Consider the following 24,167-nt stretch of genomic DNA (forward strand, 5'->3'; position numbering starts at 1 on the left):
ATTATTACCCCTTTCCTTTGGCATTCTACAAGCTGAACTAGCATTTTACAGTTTAATCAACTATTTAAATTGCCTCTGAGTTGGTAAGAAGGAGCCCTTGTCTTCAGGTTTGAAATGGAATAGGCTGTCTGTTTTTATGTATAATTCAGTGTTGAATATGATTGAGCATAGAATACTCGACATGTACCCCATTCTTTTAGGCCAAACTTGGGGCTTCCTAGATGACTCAGTGGTAAAGAATCTGCCTGCCAATGCAGAAGCAGCAGGAGATGTGGGTTCGATCCCTGGGTCAGGAAGATCCTCTGGAGGAAGAAAAGGTAACCCATTGCAGTATTCTTGCTGGAATCTCATAGTCAGAGGAGCCTGGCGGGCTACGCTTCATGGGGTTGGAAAGAGTTGGACACAACTGAGCATGCATGTTACTTAACATTTATATGTATAAATGAAGATCAGCATTCCAAGTATCTTTTGCAAAAAAATTTTTTTTCAACTCCGTTTGCCTGGAGAGAATTTACAACCTCGACTTCAACAGTGGCTGTAGCATACCGAAAGAACATTGGAACAAAGGAGTCAAAATTCATATTGGTGCTTGTCTGCTCTAAACCCAGATTTTTGATGTAAACACTAAGATTTTATGTAGACTAGTTCATGTGCAACGTACCATCACTTTAAAACACATTCAAACACAGCATTTTCAGAGATAATGAAAATTTTATTAACAAAGAAAATCTACATTATACACACCCTCTCAAAAACAACCACCTCAAACATGTAAGATACACTTTGGTTTCTACTCACTATACCCTCAATGCCAGAAGAACAAAACCACAGCACCAAAGTACAGACCAATATTTTCAAAGGGACTAATTCTTTGAGATAGTAAAATACTAGACAATTAGAAGAACCCATCACAGGCTCATTTCACAGGCTGAGCCACTGAGGCTTTCTCCAAATGAATGTTTCCACTGTGAGTCAATATATGTGGCCATCCGCACTTTGTAACACTACCCTCAATACACGTACATCTAAACACACGATCGAGTTCTTTTGAGTACAGTGATAACTGAGTCAGCAAGATTTATAGAAACGTACGGCTACACAGCAACAGTTCAGCGACAGGAGCTAGGCAATGTAAAGGTATGCGTCATGATAGGATGTGATTGGTTTTTCAAGGCAACTTTTAAGTTCATTTCTGATTATCGTTAACTGATCCATCTCCGTCCCTCGGAAACTCCCTTAGATATCCTCTATCCCACCCTTTACTAGACAGACTTCTAAACATAGTCCAGATATACTGCATGCCAGAGAGGAAGTACAAGAAGATGAACTGTATCCTGATGCCCCGGATCCAAATAGAAAACACACACATAACGTGTCTCGCTGTCGGAACACACTGATGCTTGCAGCTGAAAGGTCCCTCAAAAGAGATCTAATGGAGGTTTAACTCAAGGCGGGAAAAAACTTAGGCCTGTTACTTGACTACAGTTTCCAGGGCCTGGTGTAGCTATATTTTTAGGAATGGCTCCAAGGAGCTGCCTACACAAATTTGGATGAAGCAAGGGAGGCACAGATGGTGGTCACGTGAAAGCACAGACCGATCTCGGGTGGGCTTGGTTACAAAGTCTGCACATTTAGGCTGCTGTATTCCTCCTATTTCAAGTGCTGCCAAGTCCTGGCTGTTCCCCCTCTTTTCAAAGTCTTGATTCATTTAATTCCCCTGAAGGAGGTGGGAGAGGAGGAGGATTGCGCAAATTTTACTGTTGCATGGTTTAGAAGAGACAGTCACCATCTTGGCTCCTTGTCAGATTTTAAATGTAACATTTTGCTAAGTGTAAAGCTCTGTATCTGTTCCTTTTCTGTTGCCATTACTGTAACTTCAATATTTGCAAAACACAACCTCAAAATACTTCAAGTTCAGCCCAAAGCAGTTTGTTATTCATGCAACACAATTCTCACATGTATCAATACAGAGTGAGTTTGCAGCACAGAAATCTTCCCTTTCTTTCCTTTTAAATTTTTTTCATTTTATTTTTAATTCTTGAACTGAAGTAATTTTTTTTCTTTCTTTAGGGATTTCAGAATGATTCAGTCACACAATAGCAAAATCCTCATTATATATACAACATATATGTGGTGTGTGCTTAGTCACTCAGTCGTGTCTGACTCTTTGTGACCCCATGGACTGTAGCCCACCAGGCTCCTCTATCCATGGAATTCTCCAGGCAAGAATACTGGACTGGGTTACCATTTCCTTCTCCAAAGAATCTTCCCAACCCTGGGACTGAACCTATGTCTCCTGTGTCTCCTGAATTGGCATGCAGATTCTTTACCACTGAGCCCCCTGGGAAGCCCTACATCATATATACATATATATATATGTCTCCTGATTAGTATCAATTTATCATTATGTCAGTTCTTACTGGTTGCATTATTTAAAAAAAAAAAAAGGAAGCACATAACCTAGAGTTATTCTACCATTTGAAATACCCTGTGAGTTGCTTGTAAAGCATGGAGCACCTTAGTGTTGTGTAGGATTTAATTTTCTGATAGAAAAATTTGTAGTGTTTGCCATAAAAGTTTTTTAAGGTATTCAGAGTGTGCTTCCAAAGATGCTTTATTCATAGTAATTAGCATTAAAGCACTGGTTTCTTATTCTTTAAAAAAGAGCCCACAGAGTATCAATCATTTTCTTTTGTAGGAAACTATCAAAATAAAAAATGGACACTGTTATTGGAACTTTTTAAAAACAGGGCACAAAGTATTTCTCAGGTTGTCACCAAGACGCTTGGTGTTGTGTTGATGTAATTTTTGTGCATGATCAAACCTCTGCTCTTGAGTCATCCACTAAGCCCCTAAGTGTGCATTTTTGTCCTAGCTAGTATGTAGGAAGGTCATTTTTAAAGCAAGTCAATACATAAAAAGGTTTTAACATCTGTTAATCAAGTGTTTTATCTGGAGGGCATAAACTCTATTTATAATCCTCCAACTAACTTAATATTTCCTGTTTTTAAATATTTATTGTATATAATAATTGACACTTCTGTCACAATCAATGGAATTATTCAAATGCCTTATAAGGCAAACACAGGAATTATTTTTTAAGGGTAGGATTTAATTATTAGTAAAATATATCTATAGGCAATGTGGAGAAGGAAGCAAATTTAAGCTCAATTATTATCTTGAGTTTCTGCTTTCAACAGAGCAGCCTAATAGAGAAAGTTCTTGGTAACATTTATGCTACATGAACTTGCATCTCAGCTCCTTCCTTAAAACACTGATATTGTTCCAAATTTAATGATAACAATAATTAGGGAGGAAAGTCTCCCACCATAGTGTACTTGTACTCTTTTAAAGTCAATCACTTCAAAACAAAACAAAACCGAAAACTACCCTCCAAGTCAATGGCCCAGTGTTCAAACAAGGACCTCAAAATATTAGTTTAAGGCTCTAGTTGACTGTGCATACAAATCAACACTAGGATTACATATCAAATCGAGTTCCGTGAATGGAACACATCAGCATTACCCAATCTTCCTCAAAAGTGCTTAGCTGCCAAGAGAGAAACTTTATAAAACATCACAAATGTGCTATTTGTATAAACATTTCCCATTACAAATGCTCTTGTTTTTATTTAAATGAGTATTTTTAACCTGAGCTATTAATAAAAAAATTTTTTTCTCCCTTGTAAAGCTTGGCTTTCACAAGGAAGAATCATTGAGCCTCCTCTCTTGTGAGTAATTTCTCCTAATACCGATGGTGCTACGTAAGTACAGCCAGAGCTCATTAAATAGACTTCTGAGCATCATTATAATTAACAATTAGCTAGAAATTAGTTTTAATGATTTGTTTTAGATGACAGAATAGAAGCATAATGTAATTATTTTTAAGCCTTCTACATCAGGGAAGCCCCATTAAGAACATAGCTACCACCAACTCTCAATTATTGAGAAGCAGACAGTCATCCAAAGCATTCACTAAGTGATCTGCTTACAGACCCAAACTGAGGGAGCAGAGGAGAAAGGCCACCCCAGCCCAGGTGTTTGTAACTATTTAGCGTTTTCACAAAGTCTCTTCCTTTTCTACTCTGCTCTTTTAGGCTGTTTCTATGCCTTGGAGACATCTCTACCAGGGAAAATAGAACAGAGAGAGTCACCCTGGCTGTTCAGTTCTGCCTCCTGCCTTCCTCTGAAGTGCAGTGACAATCATGGCAGGAAGGGTGAGAGGCTGGAGGAAGAGTCTAGAAAATTTAGCAAGTGGGCCTGAAACTGTCCTAATCAAGCTGGACTAACAGGAAAGAAGATTATATAAGCAATAGATACAGGAGTATTAAGAATAGACTCCAGGCTCTAAGGTAGATCTGTACCTTTCTCTGTGTTCTGTGGGTTGTTTTTTTTTTTTAACATCTCAAAGTCAATTTAGATCTTAAGAATTTATTAAAAAAAATACTAAGGAAACCTGAAAAAATGCTCTTTCATTTCCTGAAAACTAGAAAAATATTCATTTAGAATGGTGAATACTGATTATTGTCAAAAGTTTTTCTTCCTTCCTTCTTTTTCTCTTCTTTAAAAAAAAAATCTCAGTTAGTCAGGCTGCTGTTTGCTCTTCTACCTTGGAGCAAGAATGTTAGACCTTTTGCTGCTGACCTTCGGAAGCTGTCCCGGAGCACATCCTGACACCCACATAAAAGACCTGGTACCTGTGTTTCCACATCACAAAGCAGGCCAACAAGCACACCAAGCCACAGACCAAGTTCAGAATCATCTGGATGAGTAGGAACAGTTTGAAAGTGCCAGTGATGCTGGTACAGTCAGTCACATCCCGGTACACAAAGGTCCTGCTGAGGGGCTCGGAGGAGGGCAGTTTGCACTGGCAGGAGTCGAACGCGGTTCCGCAGGTAAACTGTGTGAGCTGGGCATAGTGGTGAGCGGCGAACGCCACGGCCAACACACAGACTGTCAGGCCAAGGGCACTCAGCACAAAGTACAAGAGCTGCAAGAAAGCAGAAGAAAGGCTTTCCAGTTACAGAGAATGCTGGATGACTACCGCCAAAGCTAATACAGAAGACTTCTCTCCTAGGAAGCTCCCCCTCTATCCTCAGAAACGTGGTGCCCAAGACGTGACAATGGCTCCTTATGGACTGTTAGTGAGCCTTCCTGGAACTCTGATGGTCTTTTCATTTGCCGTACAGATGGAGGGTGTTTTCATGAATCAAGCCAACAATTTGAGCTTAATCTGGGGCTGTTTGTGTGTGGGTGTAGCAGGCAGCTTAGATGAATCCCAAACACAAGAGCCATCCCTGAAGGACAGACTGTGCTTGTTTTGACCTTAACGATTGCTGACATAAAGACTGCAACAACCCTAGGAGCGGAGAACAAGTTTCTGCAATGTAAACACTGTGTTGGCCAAAACTGGCAATGATTGGTCAACTAGCAACATGTGTTAATAAAAAAACAAGAAACTATGTTCAGTGGCTTGTGTATGTGCTGTTACTTCAGTCATGTCTGACTCTTTGCAACCCCATGGACTGTAGCCTGCCAGACTCTTCTGTCCATGGGATTCTCCAGGCAAGAATACTGGAGTGGGTTGCCATTTCCTGCTCCAGGAGATCTGCCTGACCCAGGGATCGAACCTGGGTCTTTTACATCTTCTGCACTGGCAAGCAGGTTCTTTACCACTAGCATCACATGGGAAGATGCTCAATGGAGTGGTTGCCAAACTATGTCCAGGAATGCCAATATCCCCAGTCAGAGGTAGCTGGGAAAAAAAAAAAAAAAAATATATATATATATATATATATATATATATATATCTCCAGAAAGTAGGTTACTCCACGTTAGCTTCATTATCTGGTCACCTGTGGTCCCTCTGGCCCCTTGGTCACCAAGGTTCTAAACACCATTAGCCTGCGTGTTAGCCTTGGAATGGAAAAGTCTGGTGAAAGTTGTAACTCTGCTATTAAAGAACCATGGAATCCCTGAACAACTCAGACATTTACCCTAAACCTGAAATATTTTGATCATGAAATTGTGAATACTTGTTGATGTGACTGCTATATAAACCATTTTATAGAACAAGAAATCTTGTGATTGGACTTCCCTACTGGAATCCTTCCTCTTAATGGTCCAGCCTACTGAGGATCTAGATAAGGAACAGAGTCCCCAGCTGTTGGCACTGGTGTACTGAACTAAGTTCTTAGTGTAAGAGTTGCACACCTGTAGTCAAAAGGTGCCCATAGAGCAGTTCCGGTGAATGTGAGCTCCTCAAAGGAAGATCAGGCACATCCAGTCCAGGTTCAGATTAAAGTTGATCTGAGGGAGGGGGAGGGAATCTCATGAGGGAGGGGGATTTATATACATATATATATATATATCTTTAAAAGTGTTAGTCGCTCAGTCATGTCTGACTCTTTGGACTCTTTGTAGCCCTCCAGGTTCCTCTGTCCGTGGAACTGTCCAGGCAAGAGTATATATATATATATATATATATATATATATATAGTATATAGTATATATTATAACTGATTTCCATTGTATGGCAGAAACCAACACAACATTGTAAAGCAATTATCCTCCAATTAAAAAATTGCTCTGAAAAGATTATGCCCTCCCCCTACCTCCAAGTAAATGCAACTCAAAATAAAAACATACATGTAAGATTATAAAATACATGCACATAAGTCCTACAGATAAGTGATTTTCCACACAGGGACAATTTCAAGTCTTAAATATAGAATACTTCCAAATTTATTTTTTCCTTCTTGAATGGGGTATGTGGTATGGTGTGTGTGTGTGGGTGTGGGTGTGTGTGCTGGGGCTCTGTGCATGGATCTGGTTTGCTTGGAAGCTTCGCTGCAGACACAAGAAGAGAATAGACCTGGCTAAAGCCACTTGGACGTCACGTGGCTGCAGGAGCAAAGAATGCAGGGATTCTTGGGATCTTCTCAACAAAATTATCTTAAACACACAGTCCCTTTTTCATTTTCAAATCATATGAGAAGGACTGTCACATATAACCCACGTTTCTTCACATGTGACACAGTTTATGGAAACCTCTATCTCAGGGACCTAACAAGGATAACCTATGCACAACATGTTTATTCTCTCTTGGAGGAAGGGAACCACAAACACACACAGTGGCACTATTTTAATAAAAATTAAGAGGAACTATTTGATTTGTAATATTGAATGGATGGCCTTGGTTCTGCCTATCCCCCAAATTTTCACTGGGCATATTTTCTAGAAAAATAGGCTAAAATGTATAGATTTATTTTGTGGGGTCATCGAGGCAGAATGTATGAAACGTTTTGGGTTGTTTTGAAATATTCAGGCTTGACAACTGACTTCAAGCCCTTGATACCAAGGACCAGACTAAATTGTGCTGGCCACGTGGCCCGTGCCTGCCGCTGGAAGCTGCGTCTCCAGCGCAGACACAGGGGACTGGGAACAAATTGCTCTGGGAACATGGATATGGCAGAGACTCTACCAGCAGAGAAGGCTTAAATTAAAGGGATAATTTCCCACCCGAGAGTCATCCGCTTCTTTAGAAAGGCCCCAACTAGAATATTCTTTACACATTTTATTGTCATCAATGGATGGTACTAACGACGTTTTGTCATAACACACCCACACACACACTCACATATATATCCTTAGAGAATTTCTAGAGCAGCCACTGATGCATTATCTCAAAACAATGACAATAATCCCTTATTCTTGATCTGTAAATTAGTCAAATTGTTGCAAAAACATTTTTTTCTCATAACCATTATGAAAATCCATTTGCTGAAATGAGAGTTTTGTCTCTTTTTAAAAGAGAACTTTTTGGCCTAAAGATCAAAAGATTTGCCAAGACATTTACCAAGTGCACAGCAGGGCTGGATGAGGATTACAGGCATGTGCTGGGGAGCCAGACAGCCTGGGTTAGAATCCTGGTTCTCCCCCCTTAACTATGAACCTTGGGCAAATTAATCAATCCCATGTGTCCCTCTGTTTCTTCATCTAACACTGGCTTCACAGCATTACTCCCAGGATCCAAAGAGTTGATATATGTACAGGGCTTAGAACAGTGGCTGGTACTCAGTAGCACTATTTAAGTATGTGTGAAATAAACACATTAGTAGACGTGGAAAGAGCTGCCTGTTCTCAGGACTTTTAGGATATCAATCCTACTGACTTTGTCTTCTGTGTCATGTGAGAATAACAACACATACTTGGCTTGTATAAAAGATGTAAATATTTACACAAATACGGAGAGATTACTCAGTTTTAACCGAGTATCTTAAATATGCTAAAAGCCTCAAGAGCACCAATGAAAGCCATGCCCCTCCGCTCCTTTAAATACGAATACATTTTCATTGGTGCACTAGCTCACACATGGTGAGTCTGCTTCTCCCACTGCAGAAAAGCATCGGGCCAAGTAAACAAGAGTGAGCCACAGTATCAAGTTTCTTCTCCATTTCAAGACATAAATATAGACTTGATCGGCCAAAGCCTATGGGCCACTTTTGCAGCGTTATAGCATTTTTCCTTCGCGGCTTTCAACTCAGCCGACAGCAACAAGCTTCTGAGTCAGAATCTGTAATTTAAAATCAAGTGGCTGGTTTTACCTACAAGGCACAAATAAACTATCAATGAAAGTGTTTACGATGACCTTGGGAATGCCAGCGAATATATCTTGCTAGCAGCGCGGTCCGGCCTCATCTGTCTTGCGGGTAACACGCCGGCGGCCGGCGCAGGACAGCGGGCGGAGGCGGGCGCCCCCTGCAACTTATGTAACCACGGCCCCGCGCTCGCCGCCTCTAATTGGTACCCGGCCGCCGCTTCAGCGTTGTTACTTCGGGAGGAGGGCGGTTCGGCTTCAATTTAATTATCTTCCCGATGGCAGGCAGGGTAAGGCCCCTCTGCTCCTCGATGGGCAGGGGGAAGCGGCGGCAGCCAGGGGGCCTCCCGGAGGGCGGTGGGTACTGGGCCATTGCGCCTCCAATACCCTCGTAGGAGAATGTGCCTCTCGAGTGTTTCCGCAAGCACATGAACCAGACACGATTCTGAAAACCATCAAGGTGAGCCCCGAGAAGATAGAGCCACGAGAATAGGCAGGAGGCCCAATCCGCGGCCAGATGGCCCCCCAAGCCCAGGAGCAGAATCCAGGGAGAAGAATGGAAGGATGCTTACGGCGGGGAGTGGGGGGGTAGGGTCTGTGTGTGTGGGTGGGTGTTTTGGCCATCTGGGCGTTCAACACAAGGAAATAAATTCTCTCCAAAGTAATAAATGTGTGTGTGTGTGTGTGTGTGTGTGTGTGTGTGTTGGCCATCTGGGCGTTCAACACAAGGAAATAAATTCTCTCCAAAGTAATAAAATGGTTTTGCTAGTAAGAAACACCACAGGAAGGTGTGTTTCATCCCCTCTCCTTTAAACGATGAGAAAGAAGCACAAGGGTAGAGTGGCTGTAACCTGTCTTGACTTTGGAAAACCCGGAGATTGACTGAAGCTCATTTTCGACCTGAAGATAATACAGCGGGCACCTTAGAGAGCTGGAAACTAGCATCAGGAAAGGTCACATTCAGGAGAAGAGAAAGTGTTTCTGTATTTCTCAATGTCTGTCACAGGTGGGGGAAAAAAAAAGATAGCTAATGAGATCTTCCTAGTGGGGACTTCTCAACCTGGCTGACATTAGCAATGCCTTTTTTATTTTATTTATTTGTCCTTACACCTTAAGTGAAGACGTTAGGCTTTAGGGGCCTCTTTGAAGATGATGCTGTTGCCTCTATTGTCTCCTGGGATCTTGGGGGAGAGGGAGAGGGAGATGAGGGCGGTTCACAGAAATTGATGAACCTAGCTTAGAGCCCTTTTAACCTCATGAACGAAGTTCACATGGTTTAACATATCATTTCTTACTAGGCTCTCTGGCTTTGAAAAAAAAAACATTACTAAGCCTTGCAGTTTATTCAGACTTCTACTCTAAAAGTAAACAGGGATGATGTCTGCTTAGTCTGGACTTCTTTAAGGAACACCCTCAGACAGAAAAAGTAAAATTTCCAAGTGAGGCATATCCACCAAAATTCTAACTCTATCAATTTTTAAAATAGCATCCATTCAATTTTTAAATTAGATAAGTTACATCTAACTATTGGAGAACACCTCAAAATTGAATAGAAAAACCTACCAGAATGTTATCTATAATCCCACCACTCAGAGAAACTATTTTTTTCTCTGTACATAAGAGCTATTTTATTTTTGTATGATCATACCATATATTTTGTGTAGCCAGTTTTTTTGCTAGTCAAAATAATTTGAGTATTTCTTCACTAGTTGATCTTTTACAGTGACTTAAATATATACATATATGTATGTATCAGCACACTGTTTTTTATGTCAAGATACTAGAATACACTGACATCTTATTTTCTTCATTTTTGTAATTTCCAAATGATATAGTTAACTTATTCTTATGCCTTATGCTTTCTTATTTTAGTGAACTAAAGAGTATCCAGTTTTTGTGTGTTTTCTTATAGAAGAAAAGTAAACAATGTGAGTGGATACCCCCCCCCCAAAAAAAACCACCACTAACATAACAGAAAGCTTTTTGTTCTCTGCTGCAGGAGTCAAAAGAGAATGTAGGAATTGAATTTCTACTAACTCTGATGGCTGAGTGGGGTGCTTATCTCCCTAAACTCTGAAAGGGTGTGTCTGTGTTTCCCTTTGGAGCAGATTCTACTGTGCAGTGAAAATGCTGTGTACTTGAATTGGCTCCAACCAAATGCACCGTCTCTAACAGGAAAAAGACACACACAGGAAAGACACACACACTTGCTACACCAACCATATCCCAATCTCCCACCTTTGCCCCAGACTCTTGGCACAGATCATTTGGGTGCACCCAATATATTTTTCTCTGTCTCAGTGATCCCACCTATAAGGGGAAATGCACTTAGACTGCTTTGTTATTAAAGCATTCTAAAAAAAAAAGCCCAACATAGGAAAGTGGGCACTGATCTAAGACACCTTTTCCTTAGCCAAGTGTTTTGTTGAACTGACAAATTTTCGATATTCCTTTTAAGGGCATTGGAGGACAGACTTCATATGCTCCATGCAAATCCAGTTCAAGGAAATTAAGACTTACCAAAAAAAAAAAAAAAATCTGCATTACCTCTGAGGGCTGGATGAATGCCCTCCTAAAACATTTTTTGGCCTGTCTAAAAATCCAATTTCTAGAATAATCAGATATGCAACCCCTTAAAAAGTCCTCCGATTTTGTACTCATGTTTCTTTCTCTGTGACAATAAAAGAGAAAGAAAAATGACAACTTACTTTCATGGCAAACTGGATACATGTCCGTTCGTCAACTTGATAGGAGACACAAAGCATAAACAAACCGAGATAGGCCACTAAGCAGACCTGCAACCAAGAACAAGGATGAAAGGATGTTATCAGGGCAAGCTTCCTAATGACATCAATCTCTGTGTCTTTCACCAGTAACATCCTTGTTATCAAGGTGTTCACTTCATTTGCTTATCTTTATGGGATATTTTTCCTCAGCTTGGAATGGAGTTTTAAAAATAGGAAAGTCAATTTATTTCAATTTAGCCAGTATTTATGAAGTCCTTTTGATGTGCCAGGTGCTATGCAAGGTCCTTCAGTGCATACGATGATGAACAAAACTTCCTCAACCTCAGTAACTGTATAGTCCAGGCCAGGCGACAATAAGTGCACACACTATTCTAAGGCAGGGCATTCTGTGTCAAATGCTATTCAGAGAAGTACAAAAAGAGGAAAAAAAAAAAACAAAACATTGAGTTGGGCAATTAAAAAAGCCTTTGCTAAAGAGGTGGATCTGAAATGGTTCTTGAAAGGGATGACGATAATAGTAATGATCACTAACTGTCACTGGATACTTACTTTGTGGCTGGGGCTCTTCTAAGAGTTTTGTGTGGATTTCTTCATGTAATCAGGACAAAACCCTATGAAGTAGGTGCTATTATGATCCCTGTATTATAAATGAGGGAACAGAAGCACAAAGCTAGGAAGTGCTGGAACCAGACCTTAAATCAGGTAGCTGGGGTGAATCAGTATGGGCAAGAGCACAGATACAGGAGTGTGTGTGGAAAGAAGGGTGAACATGTATCCACAGCGGAAATAACACAGGCTAGAGCAGGCAAGGTAGGTGGTGAGATAGACCTGATTTAGCAAAGAGTGGGGCTCCCTTGAGCACTTTTGAGCAGGGGAATGACGTTCTTCAAGACATGGCTCAGGAAAATGAGCAGTGGGTGTTGGGTGGCTTGGCGGTGAAGACATCAGAATCTTGTTTTACGAATCTAAAAGCAGGATTAATCCATCCAGTGGGCCAGAGCTCAGAGGGTGGTGGACAAAGCCAGAGAAAGAGGTGAGAGGAAAGGCGAAGTGAAAGTAAAATCTGTACATCTTGACTATTGTGTGACTGATGGGTGGACAGTGGAATGGGAGAAATAGAAAGCTATCTTCAAGCTCTTGAGTGTTAGTGACCGAAAAAGCGGGGCTGCGCCTGACAGAAAGAAGGCTTCAAGAGGAATGGCAGCTTATAAAACAGAATCAATGTTTAAAACAATTTTTAAAATCAAAGCACAGTTAATTTATAATGTTGTGTTAGCTTCAGGGGTACAGCAAGGTGATTCAGATACACACACACACGCATATATATATATATATTTCTTTTTTAGGTTCTTTTCTACTATAGGTTATTATAAGCCATTGAATATAGTTCTTTGTGCTATACAGTTGGTCCTTGTTGTTTATCGATTTTATATATAGTATTTATCTGCTAATCCCAAACTCCTAACTTATCTCCCTCCTCAGACAGTAAAGAATCTGCCTGCAATGCGGGAGACCCAGGTGCAATCCCTGAGTCAGGAAGATCCCCTGGAGAAGGAAATGGCAACCCACTCCAGTATTCTTGCCTGGAAAATCCCATGGGCAAAGAAACTTGGCAGGCTACCGTTCATGGGGTCACAAAGAGTCAGACATGACTGAGCAAGTAACACTTTCACTATATATATATATATATATATATATATCTTTTTAAGGTTCTTTTCCATTATAGGTTATTACAAGATACTGTATATAGTTCCCTGTGCTATACAGTAGGTCTTTATTGTTTATCTGTTTTATATATAGCAGTTTGTATCTGCTAATCCCAAACTCCGAATTTATCTCCCCCTCCACCCCCACTATCCCCTCTGGTAACTGTAAATTTGTTTTCTATATCTGTGAATTTATTTCTGATTTGTAAATAAGGTCATTTATATCATTTCTTAAGAGCCCATATATAAGTGATATCATATGATATTTTGCTTTTTCTGACTTCACTTAATGTGATCATCTCTAGGTCCATCCATTTGTTGCAAATGGCATTATTTTATTTGTTTCTATAGCTGAATAATGTTCTGGAGAAGAGACTAGTTTGAAAAGGTATGAACTTCAGAGTTCACTGCAGCACTATTTACAGTGGCCAAGACATGGAAGCAACCTTGTGTCCATCAGCAGGTGAGTGGATGAAGAAGACGTGGCACATTAAATGCGTGTGGACAGTGCTCAGTTGTGTCCGACTCTCTGCGACTCCACGGACCAGCCAGGCTCCACTGTCCATGTAATTTTCCAGGCAAGAAGACTGGAGTGGGTTGCCATTTCCTACTCCAGGGGCTCTTCCCGATCCAAGGATCCAAACCACATCTCTTGTGTCTCCTGCACTGGCAGCAGATTCTTTACCACTGTGCCACCTGGGCTTCCCGACAGAAAACATGCTTGATCTGATTTCCTTTTTAGTGCATTAGAGTTTCTTAAACTCTGATTGATAGTTCCTAATCAGAGCATACCTATTCACACTCAACTTTGGAAACCTTAAAATGTTGCTAAGTTCTACTTTAGGATGGAAAACATAAGCAACCAAACTGCGTTTTCCAATAAGCACAGTTTTCCTAGAGACAAAGTTGGAAGTGTGGCTGAGAGTCGCCCAGCAAGTCATTGAATGGCTGGTTTGGCGATATCATAACTCCTACCCTCCAGGGCCAGCTTTGAACCTCAGACCATCTCTGCTAGAGCAGTAGATCTGTTTATTTACAAAGCCCACATAGCATGTTAAGGTAGAACCTCTATTCCATTCTCCCTTTGATGACAAAATCAGTAAGTATCTTGTGCCCTCACAGATTCCCAAGTTGAGAGTTGGTGAGGTTTCCACTGGGCTGTGAAGCCAAAGCCAAGTCTTCTTTGAATGCAAGCTGTTTTCAGGGTTTTCTGCCACTAGGATAGGCTGATGGTTAAAGAACATAGATGACATGTCTGGTGGAGAGACAAGAATGTGGGTTGGAAAGGTTTGGGTAGAAAATATAGCAGATAGAACCCAGAAAGGCAGCTTTTCAGCAGAGCATTGACAAATGTGGAGGTAATGATACAGAAATTATTCGTGAAGTCCAAAATGTGGCTGTATTTTCAAGTGAGGCATGAAATTATTTTTCAAAGTTTGTTTTAAAGATATATCTAGGGAGGGAGATTCAAGAGAGAGGGAACATACGTACATCTATGGCTAATTCATGTTGATGTGTGGCAGAAATCAAACCAATATTATAAAGCAATTATCCTTCCATTAAAAATAAATACATTTTTAAAATGTTTAAATATATCTAATGGAAGTGTAAATTTGATAAGGCTTATAGGGGCTTACTATGTATTTTTCAAATTAAGAATCTACAGAACTGAAACAATGGAAGAAAGACCTTTTTTTGTTTATTGGCCACAAGCCCAGTGAAGACTTTTAAACTTGCTTCCGTGGGGACTGTCAGACCCTAAGCACGTGTCTGGGGTCCTTTGTTAACATCTGTCCACAGGTGCACAGAGTCAGGCTCTCTCCCACGTAACTGCTTTTGTCCCTAGCGGCTGCTGGGAAGTTGGCAACTGCCAAGACTCTCCCCTTTGTCTTTAGGAGAGACACGTTCCAACAATCAAGCCTAACTGACCAGTATCTTAAAAATCTAACTCTGCCTTCCTTGCACAATTTTTTTGACTTCAGTAATATCTACTTCTCTGAAGCCTTAATTTAGCTTGTTTCCAGCAAAAAGTACCACAGGAACATACACTCTTAGAGTATTTCATTTAGTCATTAGATAGAAGTATTTTTTTTGAGGCCAGACTTTTTTCAACATCTCCAGGAACGGAGTGATAAGAAAAAGTTTCAGCCTTCAAGGAGCTCTCAGTCCAGTGGGGAAAGAGAGTGAAGTTACAATACCATGTAAGTACTAGACTGTGTCTGCTGTAATACATGGAAGGGGTGATTAATCTGAAGGTAACTTGAAGAAACTTAGATGGATTTTAAAAGGTAAGCAGAAATCAAGCAGAAGGATGTGAGGAAGAGTAGAGAGAGTACTCGCAGGTATAAAAGCATGGAGAAATGCACAGTAAACATCCTCTCCCGTAGTTCCGGCGCAGAGGATGGAAGAAGAGAAAGCAAAAGATGAGCCTGCAGAGATGGACAGGAAGTAGGTCACAAAGGACTCATTTCAGTCTAGGACATTTGAAGCAAAGGAGTTATGTGATTGACTTTGCCTTTTAGAATGGTCTTTCTGGCTGTGAAGCATGGATTAGGGGAGGAAGACCAGCTAGAAAGTTGTTCTTATCTACAGAGAAATGGAGCGTGCCTGAGCAGGTAACTGAGAGAAATAGGTGGGTCTGAGTGATGTGAAGGAAGTGGATTTAGGGCTCTGAGAACTAATTATATGTGAGGGCTGAAGGAGAGGGAGGGATCCGTGAGATGCTCAGTTACTGCCATGAGGTGCCAGGTGGATGGAGTTCGCATTTAATAAGTCACATTTAATAAGAGGAAAAGCAGAATGGGAACTGAAATCAGTGAAGCCCACATGAACTCAGAGGTCAGTCACATGGGCCTAGAACTCAGAAAGAGGTCTGAGCTGAAGATAAGCCCTTGAGGCAATGGAAACCATCAGAAATGCTGTTTCACCCAGAGACAGTCTAAGGAAAACAAAAAGAGCCAAAGAAGTTACCCAGTTATGAAGAACCTTTGGATAGTTTGAACAGAAAGCACCTTAAATACACTTCTTAACTTTGGTTGTACCCCATGACATGTCTAAATACTATGAAAATGATCATCCTTTTGGATTTTTAGAAGTTTCAGCTTCTATATCCTGCTGCTGCTACTGCTGCTGCTGCTAAGTCGCTTCAGTCGTGTCCGACTCTGGGCGACCCCATAGATGGCAGCCCACCAGGCTCCCCCGTCCCTGGGATTCTCCAGGCAAGAACACTGGAGTGGGTTGCCATTTCCTTCCCCAATGCATGCAAGTGAAAAGTGAAAGTGAAGTCGCTCAGTCGTGTCTGACTCTTAGCGACCCCAGGGACTGCAGCCCACCAGGCTCCTCCATCCACGGGATTTTCCAAGCAAGCGTACTGGAGTGGGGTGCCATTGCCTTCTCTGGCTTCTATATCCTAGTATAGGTTATTTACTATAAAGCCTGGATCGATCCAACATATTTTAACTTCTTGGCTTGATTGGTTCTGGAAGGAGAGTGAGGGAGTTCATTTTCTCACCTACAGCTCTGCATATTAGAACAATACTTTTTTTTAATGTTTGTCCAAATTGTTTTAGATAAATGTTAAAACACAAAATATTATAGATACAATTGAAACCATTATTACACTCCCAGTCCCAAAGATGAACACTCTCCTGAGGTTGATCTGCAACTTCCCTAATAATTTTTCCCATTACCCTCAATTACATACATCTCCATAACAAAACATAGTATCATATTATTTCTTAAATTTGTGTAAGTCTCACCGTACTACAGTATGCTTTTGTAACTTGCTTTTAAATTTATTTATTTTTAATTTAAGGATAATTGCTTCACAGTATTATGTTGGTTTCTACCAAACATCAGTATGAATCAGTCATAGAGAACAATACTTCTTTATCAGAGAGTTTATTGGAATTTAGAATGCAAGCACCTTATAGAAAAGTAGTATTTATTGAATTGTTCAGTCGCCAAGTCGTGTCCGACTCTTTGTGACCCCGTAGACTGCAGTACTCCAGGCTTCCCTGTCCTTCACTATCTCCTGGAGTTAGGACCTGGCACTGACTGGAGAGGAATCCCGAGAGGCCCCTTGCAACTCGCATGGCGACTTGCTTTTCCTGAGGCCACACGAGCGGGTCCCTGAGGTCCCCATCGTAACTCAAGAGGAACCTGCCACAACTGGAGAAAAACCAGGAGGCTCTCCCCTCCAGGCGAGATGAGGCCCTTTTCCACTGCAGCGTCTCGAGGGAAATCACACCTTCCTTCTTGAACTTCGAAAGGGTTCTTCACACCCTTGCTGCAACACAAGAAGTTCCCCGACATACCCGTCTCCACTCGAGTGGAACACCGAGTGTCCCGCCAAACTCAAGAGGAGCCCGGTTTCACCCCCCTCTGCATTGGATACTATCTAACCATCTTATCCCCCACCGCCCTCTTCTCCTTTTAGCTTCAATCTTTCCCAGAATCAGGGTCTTTCCTAATGAGTTGGCTCTTCCCAAGGTAGCCAAAGTATTGGAGCTTCAGCATCAGTCCTTCCAGTGAATATTCAGGATTGATTTCCTTTAGGATTTATTGAATAGTTAAAGCTGAAGGCTTTATGACCACAGGGAGCGAAGCAGATTTCTCATACCAGACCAAGAGTCTTGTTTCCTGAGCCAGCAGGACCTGGGCATGCCAGGAAGACAGGGTGTTCTGGCTTCCCCAGGCGGGAAAGGGCAAGTTCTTGATCATGAGCAGTGACACTCGCCAGGCTTCTCTGGAACAACAGTCTTGGATTCTGAGCAAGGGCTCCCATTAGATACGGGGAGGTGAAGCCATGGAACAGGAAAAAGGCAGTTATGTAAGATTTTCAAGAAGGCGTCCATTGGACCAGGGGCAGACAGGTGGAATCACTGGACAAAATCAGACAGGACCTGGGTGGCAATGAGAAAACTAGTGCTGAGGGGTTAGCCTCGAAGAGCTTGTCAAGATCTAGTTCATATACAGATGGATAATTACGTTGATAGCAAAAGCTTGAAAGAAGCTTTTAATGAATAAAGAGAAAAGCCATCATTTAAAACCTATTCTTGGATGTGTATTTCTGCAGTCTGTTTAGCAAGAAGAGAAAACCTAAGTCCTGAATTTCACATTCTAAAGAGCTTCTTTGTCTGCTCAGGGTGAAGACTGCATCATCTGAATCTTAAATCCATGTCCTGAGTCTTGTCACTCTTGGTCTTTATTTGTGTTATTTGGCCTATTGTACCTGCAGTGGTTCATTTTGAGGGTGGGTTTATTATGAATAAAGAGTGAATGTTGCACCCAGGGTCTTGCAGATTTACCTACATATCATTTTTTCCCCTTTTCATTCTGACATAGCAAGAAGATATCACCCTAAAACATTTTGTGAGAATTATTGGTATTTACTTTGCTCTGTGTCATATTTATATTCTGGTCTTGTGACATTCACACAACCTCCAATTTATTTGTTTTCTTCTTTTTTGTTGTCGACAGAGCTGCCTGACAGGGCTATCTGGGGAATATAACCTCCCCTGTCAAATGCCTTTCAAGGTTTCTCTCCTCCTTTCATCCTCCCTTTCCTTTGTGTACCTGAAATGTGATTCTATTTCTGTAAGTTAATCAGTGTTCACCCTTGTATTTAAAGTACTTTAATTCAGTCAATAGAGTAACAAAATAAACTCTCTTCTCATGTTTGCACAGCCAAGATGATCAACAAGAGATGGAGCAGAACTATAAATGTTTCTCTGGATATTTCTTAAGAGAATTTCTATGGATTTTCACCTATTTAGTAGAATTTAAGGTAGTGTATCAGAAATAATTTGCAACAAATGATAGATATATTGTAATCTGTCAAATGAAGCAGTCTCAAAAGAATTGCTTATGAATACATAGCTTATCAGAGACTTAAATAATATTCAAGAGGACATTTCAGAGAATCTATTAAAAGATATCTATTGGATCAAGATTTCAGAAGAATGGGATAGAATATTTTAGCACAGCTTAAGCATTTTTACTAGATTCTCATTGCAACTGCCTCTGGTAAGAGGTAACCACAAGTCTAAGCTAGTGGTTCAGAGTTACTTGGAGGACTTGGTGAAAACTCCTTTATTTCCAGGATTTCTGATCCAATAGGTCTGGGGCAGAGACCAAGAACTTGCATTTCTAACAAAGAAGACAACACTTTGAGAACCACTGCCTGCCTGCTAAGTCGCTTCAGTCGTGTCTGACTCTTTGCAATCCTATGGACTGGAGCCCACCAGGCTCCTCTGTCCATGGGATTCTCCAGGCAAGAATACTGGAGTGGGTTGCCACTCCCTCCTCCAGGGGGTCTTTCCAAACCAGGAATCGAAACCCCGTCTCCTGCGTTGCAGGAGGATTCTTTACTGCTGCGCCACCAGGGAAGCCCTGAGAACCGCTAGTCTAAGCTAAAAATGTACTCTTCTAAATGCTGATGCTATGGGGTTTATCTGGATGATTAGGGGTTAGAAGTGATACATTGACTTGTGGAGTTTCCTACAGAAGAGTTGTTTATTACCAGTAGTAATGAGATGTATCGGTAGTTTCCCCATAAATAAATTTAGTCATGGCTATTGTAGCAAAATTCCTTACAATTGGAGGGAAATATGCTTTGTCTTCATTACTACTTGAATATGACCTCATTCTAGAGCCTGTAGCCTTAGTGTGTGTAGTCGATGATTGGGGAGCATCTCTAAGTCATCGCAGTGCGATGTGGCACTCCGCTACTGTTGACAGGCACTGCCTATGGCACTCCAAGCCAGAGTAAGGCAAACATCCAATACTGGACCGTCTCTTTAGCAGGGTGCTGGTAAATGATTACCAGCTGCAGGGCTGGAAGCTGCTATTTGCAGCATTTGCTAATTTCCATGGTGGAAATACTGCTACCAGTGCTGATTTAAAGCTACCAATGTGAAGTCACTGAGCACAGAGTTGGGAAGAGATGTACACAATCAGTTTTCACTAGCCCATCAGCTGTACCCTAGCGCACCCCACACCCCTACTGCACTGTCTGTCCATCAGAAGTGCCCTAGAACATCCTGCGCTTCCTACCACATTGTATGCCTCCTCTTTGGAAGCATCTGGTTACCAAGTGGGATTAGTTTGTAACTAAAGAGCAAAGTTTGGCACCTGATGCAAAAAGCCAACTCACTGGAAAAGACGCTGATGCTGGGAAAGATTGAGGGCAGCAGGAGAAGGGGACGACAGAGGATGAGATGTTTGGATGGCATCACCAACTCAATGGACATGAGTTTGAGTAAGCTCTAGAAGATGGTGAAGGACAGGGAAGCCTGGTGTGCTACAGTCCATGGGGTCACAGAGTCAGACATGACTGAGCAACTAAACAGCAACAACAAAGAGTAAAGTTTGACACATTACTTTTTATTAGTTGTTTGGAATCACTGAAACTAGCCTACAGAATCAGTATCAAGGTGCAATAGTATAAAGGTGCAGGGGAATAAGCCAGGGAGAAATCCTAGTACTCATTTCCTAATTTGTGAAAATGGAGTAAGAATTGTGGCAGCACAATCTCTGAGCTCTTGTTATTCATGACCATGCCAATGTAGGCATCAATCCCCAACTGAGTTGAGCTCAGCAGCTTTACTGTGGTAGGCACTAGGAAGAAGAGTAAGATAGGGCCTTTGTTTTTTAGAAACTTACAGTTTAATCTCTACTTTGCAGAGAAATTGAGGCATGGGAAAATTAATCGCCATGGAGAATGTCATTTGACCAGGATAGATCCAGTGTAAGAATGAGCAGCCCATAGCAACTCATTTAAACTGTTATTTCCTGACTGCTCATCAAAACCTCTCATGCTGGGACTTCCCTGGTGGTCCAGTGGTTAAGAATCTGCCTGACAATGCACAGGACCCAAGTTCCATCCCAGATCTGGGAAGATCCCACATGCCATGGGACAAATAAGCCCATGTGCCACAACTACTGAACGCAAGCTCTAGACCCCATGAACCACACGACTGAGCCCATGTGCCATAACTCCTGAAGCCTATGTACCTACAGCTGTGCCCCACAATAAAAGAAGCCACCAAAATGAGAAGCCCATGCACTGCAGCTAGAGAGTAAGCCCCTGCTTCTTGCAACTAAAGCCCATGCACAGCAACAAAGACCCAGTGTAGCCAAAAATTAATCAATTAACTAACTAATTTAAAAACGCTCATGCATTCCATAATATAAGGGACATTGAATCAACTGTGATTTTTTTTTCCTGCTGTGCCTTAGTTTTTAAAGACAACAAAGTGTTTTCTGTTAATCAGATAGGCTGTAAATATGGTAGAATGATGAAGTTATCCACTCTCCACATTTGTTATTATTTTAAATTGCATTAAGGTAAAAGCAAGATAAAAGGACTAAAAACTACTCCAATCAGATGAGATGAGAAAGGTAAAAATAACTCAAAAGCATGAACATCAAGTTACAGTTCATTCAACAGGTGATTACTGCTTCTTTAGTTTTGTTAAAATCAAGTCTAGAACTATAATCAAGGAGACAGTGCTGCATAGTGGAACAAATGTGGACTCTAGAGTCTGAATCTTGACCTTGCCACTTGGCACCTAAAAGATCTTGAACAAAATTATAGCTTCTTAGCCTTGGTTTTGTTATCTGTGAGATGCAAATAATACTGCCTTCTTTTGATGGTCAATTAAAGAATTAATGATAATATAAGTAAGGGGCCTAGGATAATATCTTAACAAATGGATAATAACTTCTAGTGGTTACTACCATAATTATTATTGCAAGTAGAGCCACTCATACATTTATTACAGTAAGCCAAATTTAGAGTGTATTTCAGGGATCAGAAATGTATTACCAACTTAAGCAGGTTTAGAACTGAAAACACATGTACTGTCTTGGTTACAAATATGAAAATATTTTTTATTAGTGCCAGTGGATACTTGGTACAATCTTTATGTAAGAAAAACTAATTAACAAGTCTAGATTGTTTGACATTTTAATGCTAATATTGAGCAGTTTTATGTGCCAGGCATTAAACTAAGAACTCTTTGTAAATTATCTTCTTTGGTATCATAAAATATCCTTGAGATAGTTGCTGTTATTACCCCATTTTTATAGATGAGGAAACTAAAGTTCAGAATGGTTTTATGCTCAAGGTCATATAGCAAATACAGAACTCAAGGCTGTATGTGGTCAGGAGTACAGAGCCTGACTTTTAACCATTATACATCCTGGCTGCCTCTCTTTGGAGGACTCTAGACAGCCCTATAAGAGAAGGAGAGCTGCAGAGATTTAGAAAACATTCCATCATCTGCTCTTCTCCTTGTGGGAGGGCAGGAAGCCCTGCTCCTGAGGCATTGTGTAAAGATCAGTCTTTGAAATCCAGACTCTGTCTAAGCTGCGGAATGAGGACACAGTCGTTGAGGCTCAATCTCATCATGTATAAAACAGAAAATAAAACTTCCTTTATAATTTAAGGATCATAAATAATGTGCCCAGAAGGGTAGTAGGTATTATTTTTTCCATCTCATATGACCTCAAACTGTGCCAGTGCAACTTACTCTGAAATTTGAGCTGAAATGAATGATATAAATAGATGTAGCCCTCTATCACATCTTAGAAATAATCTCATTCTCTTCATTTAATAAGTGTTCACTGTGTATCTACCATGTGCTAGAAAGTCTTTGAGGCTCTGGAGATACTAGAAGCTCCAGAGGCTCTGGAGAGTTAAGAGTAGAGGCAAAAATTGCTGCTTTGATAGAGCCAATGTTTTAAAGTGGAGAGGCAGACCTTAACAAGTGAATTAAGTAGAAATATAATGTGTTGAGGCTTCCCTGATGGTCCAGTGGCTGAGACTCTGGCTCCCAATGCAGGGGGCCTGGGTTCGATCCCTGATCAGAGAAGTATATCCCACATGCCACAACTAAGGATCCCACATGCCACAACTAAGGATCCTACATGCCGCAAATAAGATCTGGTGCAGCCAAATAAATAAATATATATATTTTAAAGAAATGTAATGTGTCAGTCATTGAGAAGAGCTATGGAGAGCATAGCATTTAACATCATGGCTTCTTTTTCACACAAACATGACATATAGTAATCAGCAAAAATAAATAAATCCTTAAAGTGATTATGTTCTCCCTAAAAATGAATTGGTAATACCCAGCAATTCCTTAAGACAAGATGGTAGACTCTAGGTTGTTTCTTATGAGAATCTCATTGATTATTATTTCAACAACATGTATCCACTCTAAGTTAGCTAAGACTTCACAGGCTCCCAGAGAATGGACAACAGAGGATAAGTACATAAAGGTTGAGAGCAAAATCAGCTGCATCTAACTGGCAGAAACTGGGTCAGTATATCTTAGCTCTGGATCTGACAGAGCGGGATTCAAAAGCCACCTCCATCACTTTTTAGCTTTCAGTCTCAGACAGGTAACCTCTTTGAGCCTCAGTTGCATCATCTTGGGATGATAACCACAGTACCTACTTCATAAATTGCTGTGAAGATTATATAAGACAGCATGTGTAAAAGGTTTATTATAGTACCAGCACACATGAAGCAGTCAATACTTGTTTGTCAAATACATAAATGAATAAATGAATCCATTCATTGAGAGATTTGGGCTACTTTTGCTTTCATAGCAAAGACCTACTTTTCAAAAATCTTTCTAATAATGTGACCTAAATAGCTTGCAAAGACCTAAGAATTATAAAACCTCTTTCTCTATTTCTTTTCTTTTGTGCTACAATCTAAATATTTATTATGTACTACTCAGGAAGTGCCAATCCTGGTAACCATGCGGAGCTGTATATGTTTCTCTGATTACACTATTAAGGTTTTACAAAGATAAGCATTTAATTTCTGAAAAAAAAAATGCGATGCCGTTAAAAATATTTTCTATCCATAATAGATCCAAAATTAATGTTACTTTTTTAAAAAAGCAAAATTGTTTCAGCCAAACTTAGTGTGCAGATATTAATAGGAAGTTCTAAAAGTGATAGGCATGTAAAAGTAAAGGTTCCAAATTAACCAGAATTTATGGCAGAATTGAACATCAGGATGAGAGGAGAACATACTTATGGTCAATTAATGTACAACAGAGGCAAGAATATACAGTGGAGAAAAGACAGTCTC

General features: G+C 40.7%; 1 protein-coding gene across 1 annotated transcript in view; it reads right to left on the reverse strand.

Annotated features, from left to right (window-relative positions):
* Window positions 1-4,623: 4,623 nt before the first annotated feature.
* Window positions 4,624-24,167, reverse strand: part of SSPN (sarcospan) — a 39,585-nt gene continuing 20,041 nt past the window's right edge. Inside the window, exons 2-3 of the mRNA XM_068971775.1 lie at window positions 11,307-11,393; window positions 4,624-4,989 (exon numbers count right to left, since the gene is read on the reverse strand). Coding sequence (XP_068827876.1) covers window positions 4,624-4,989; window positions 11,307-11,393 — 453 coding nt within the window. The remainder of the gene's footprint in view (window positions 4,990-11,306; window positions 11,394-24,167) is intronic.

This window comes from Capricornis sumatraensis, chromosome 4 (genome assembly GCF_032405125.1).
Source record: "Capricornis sumatraensis isolate serow.1 chromosome 4, serow.2, whole genome shotgun sequence".
Classification (NCBI taxonomy): Eukaryota; Metazoa; Chordata; class Mammalia; order Artiodactyla; family Bovidae; genus Capricornis; species Capricornis sumatraensis.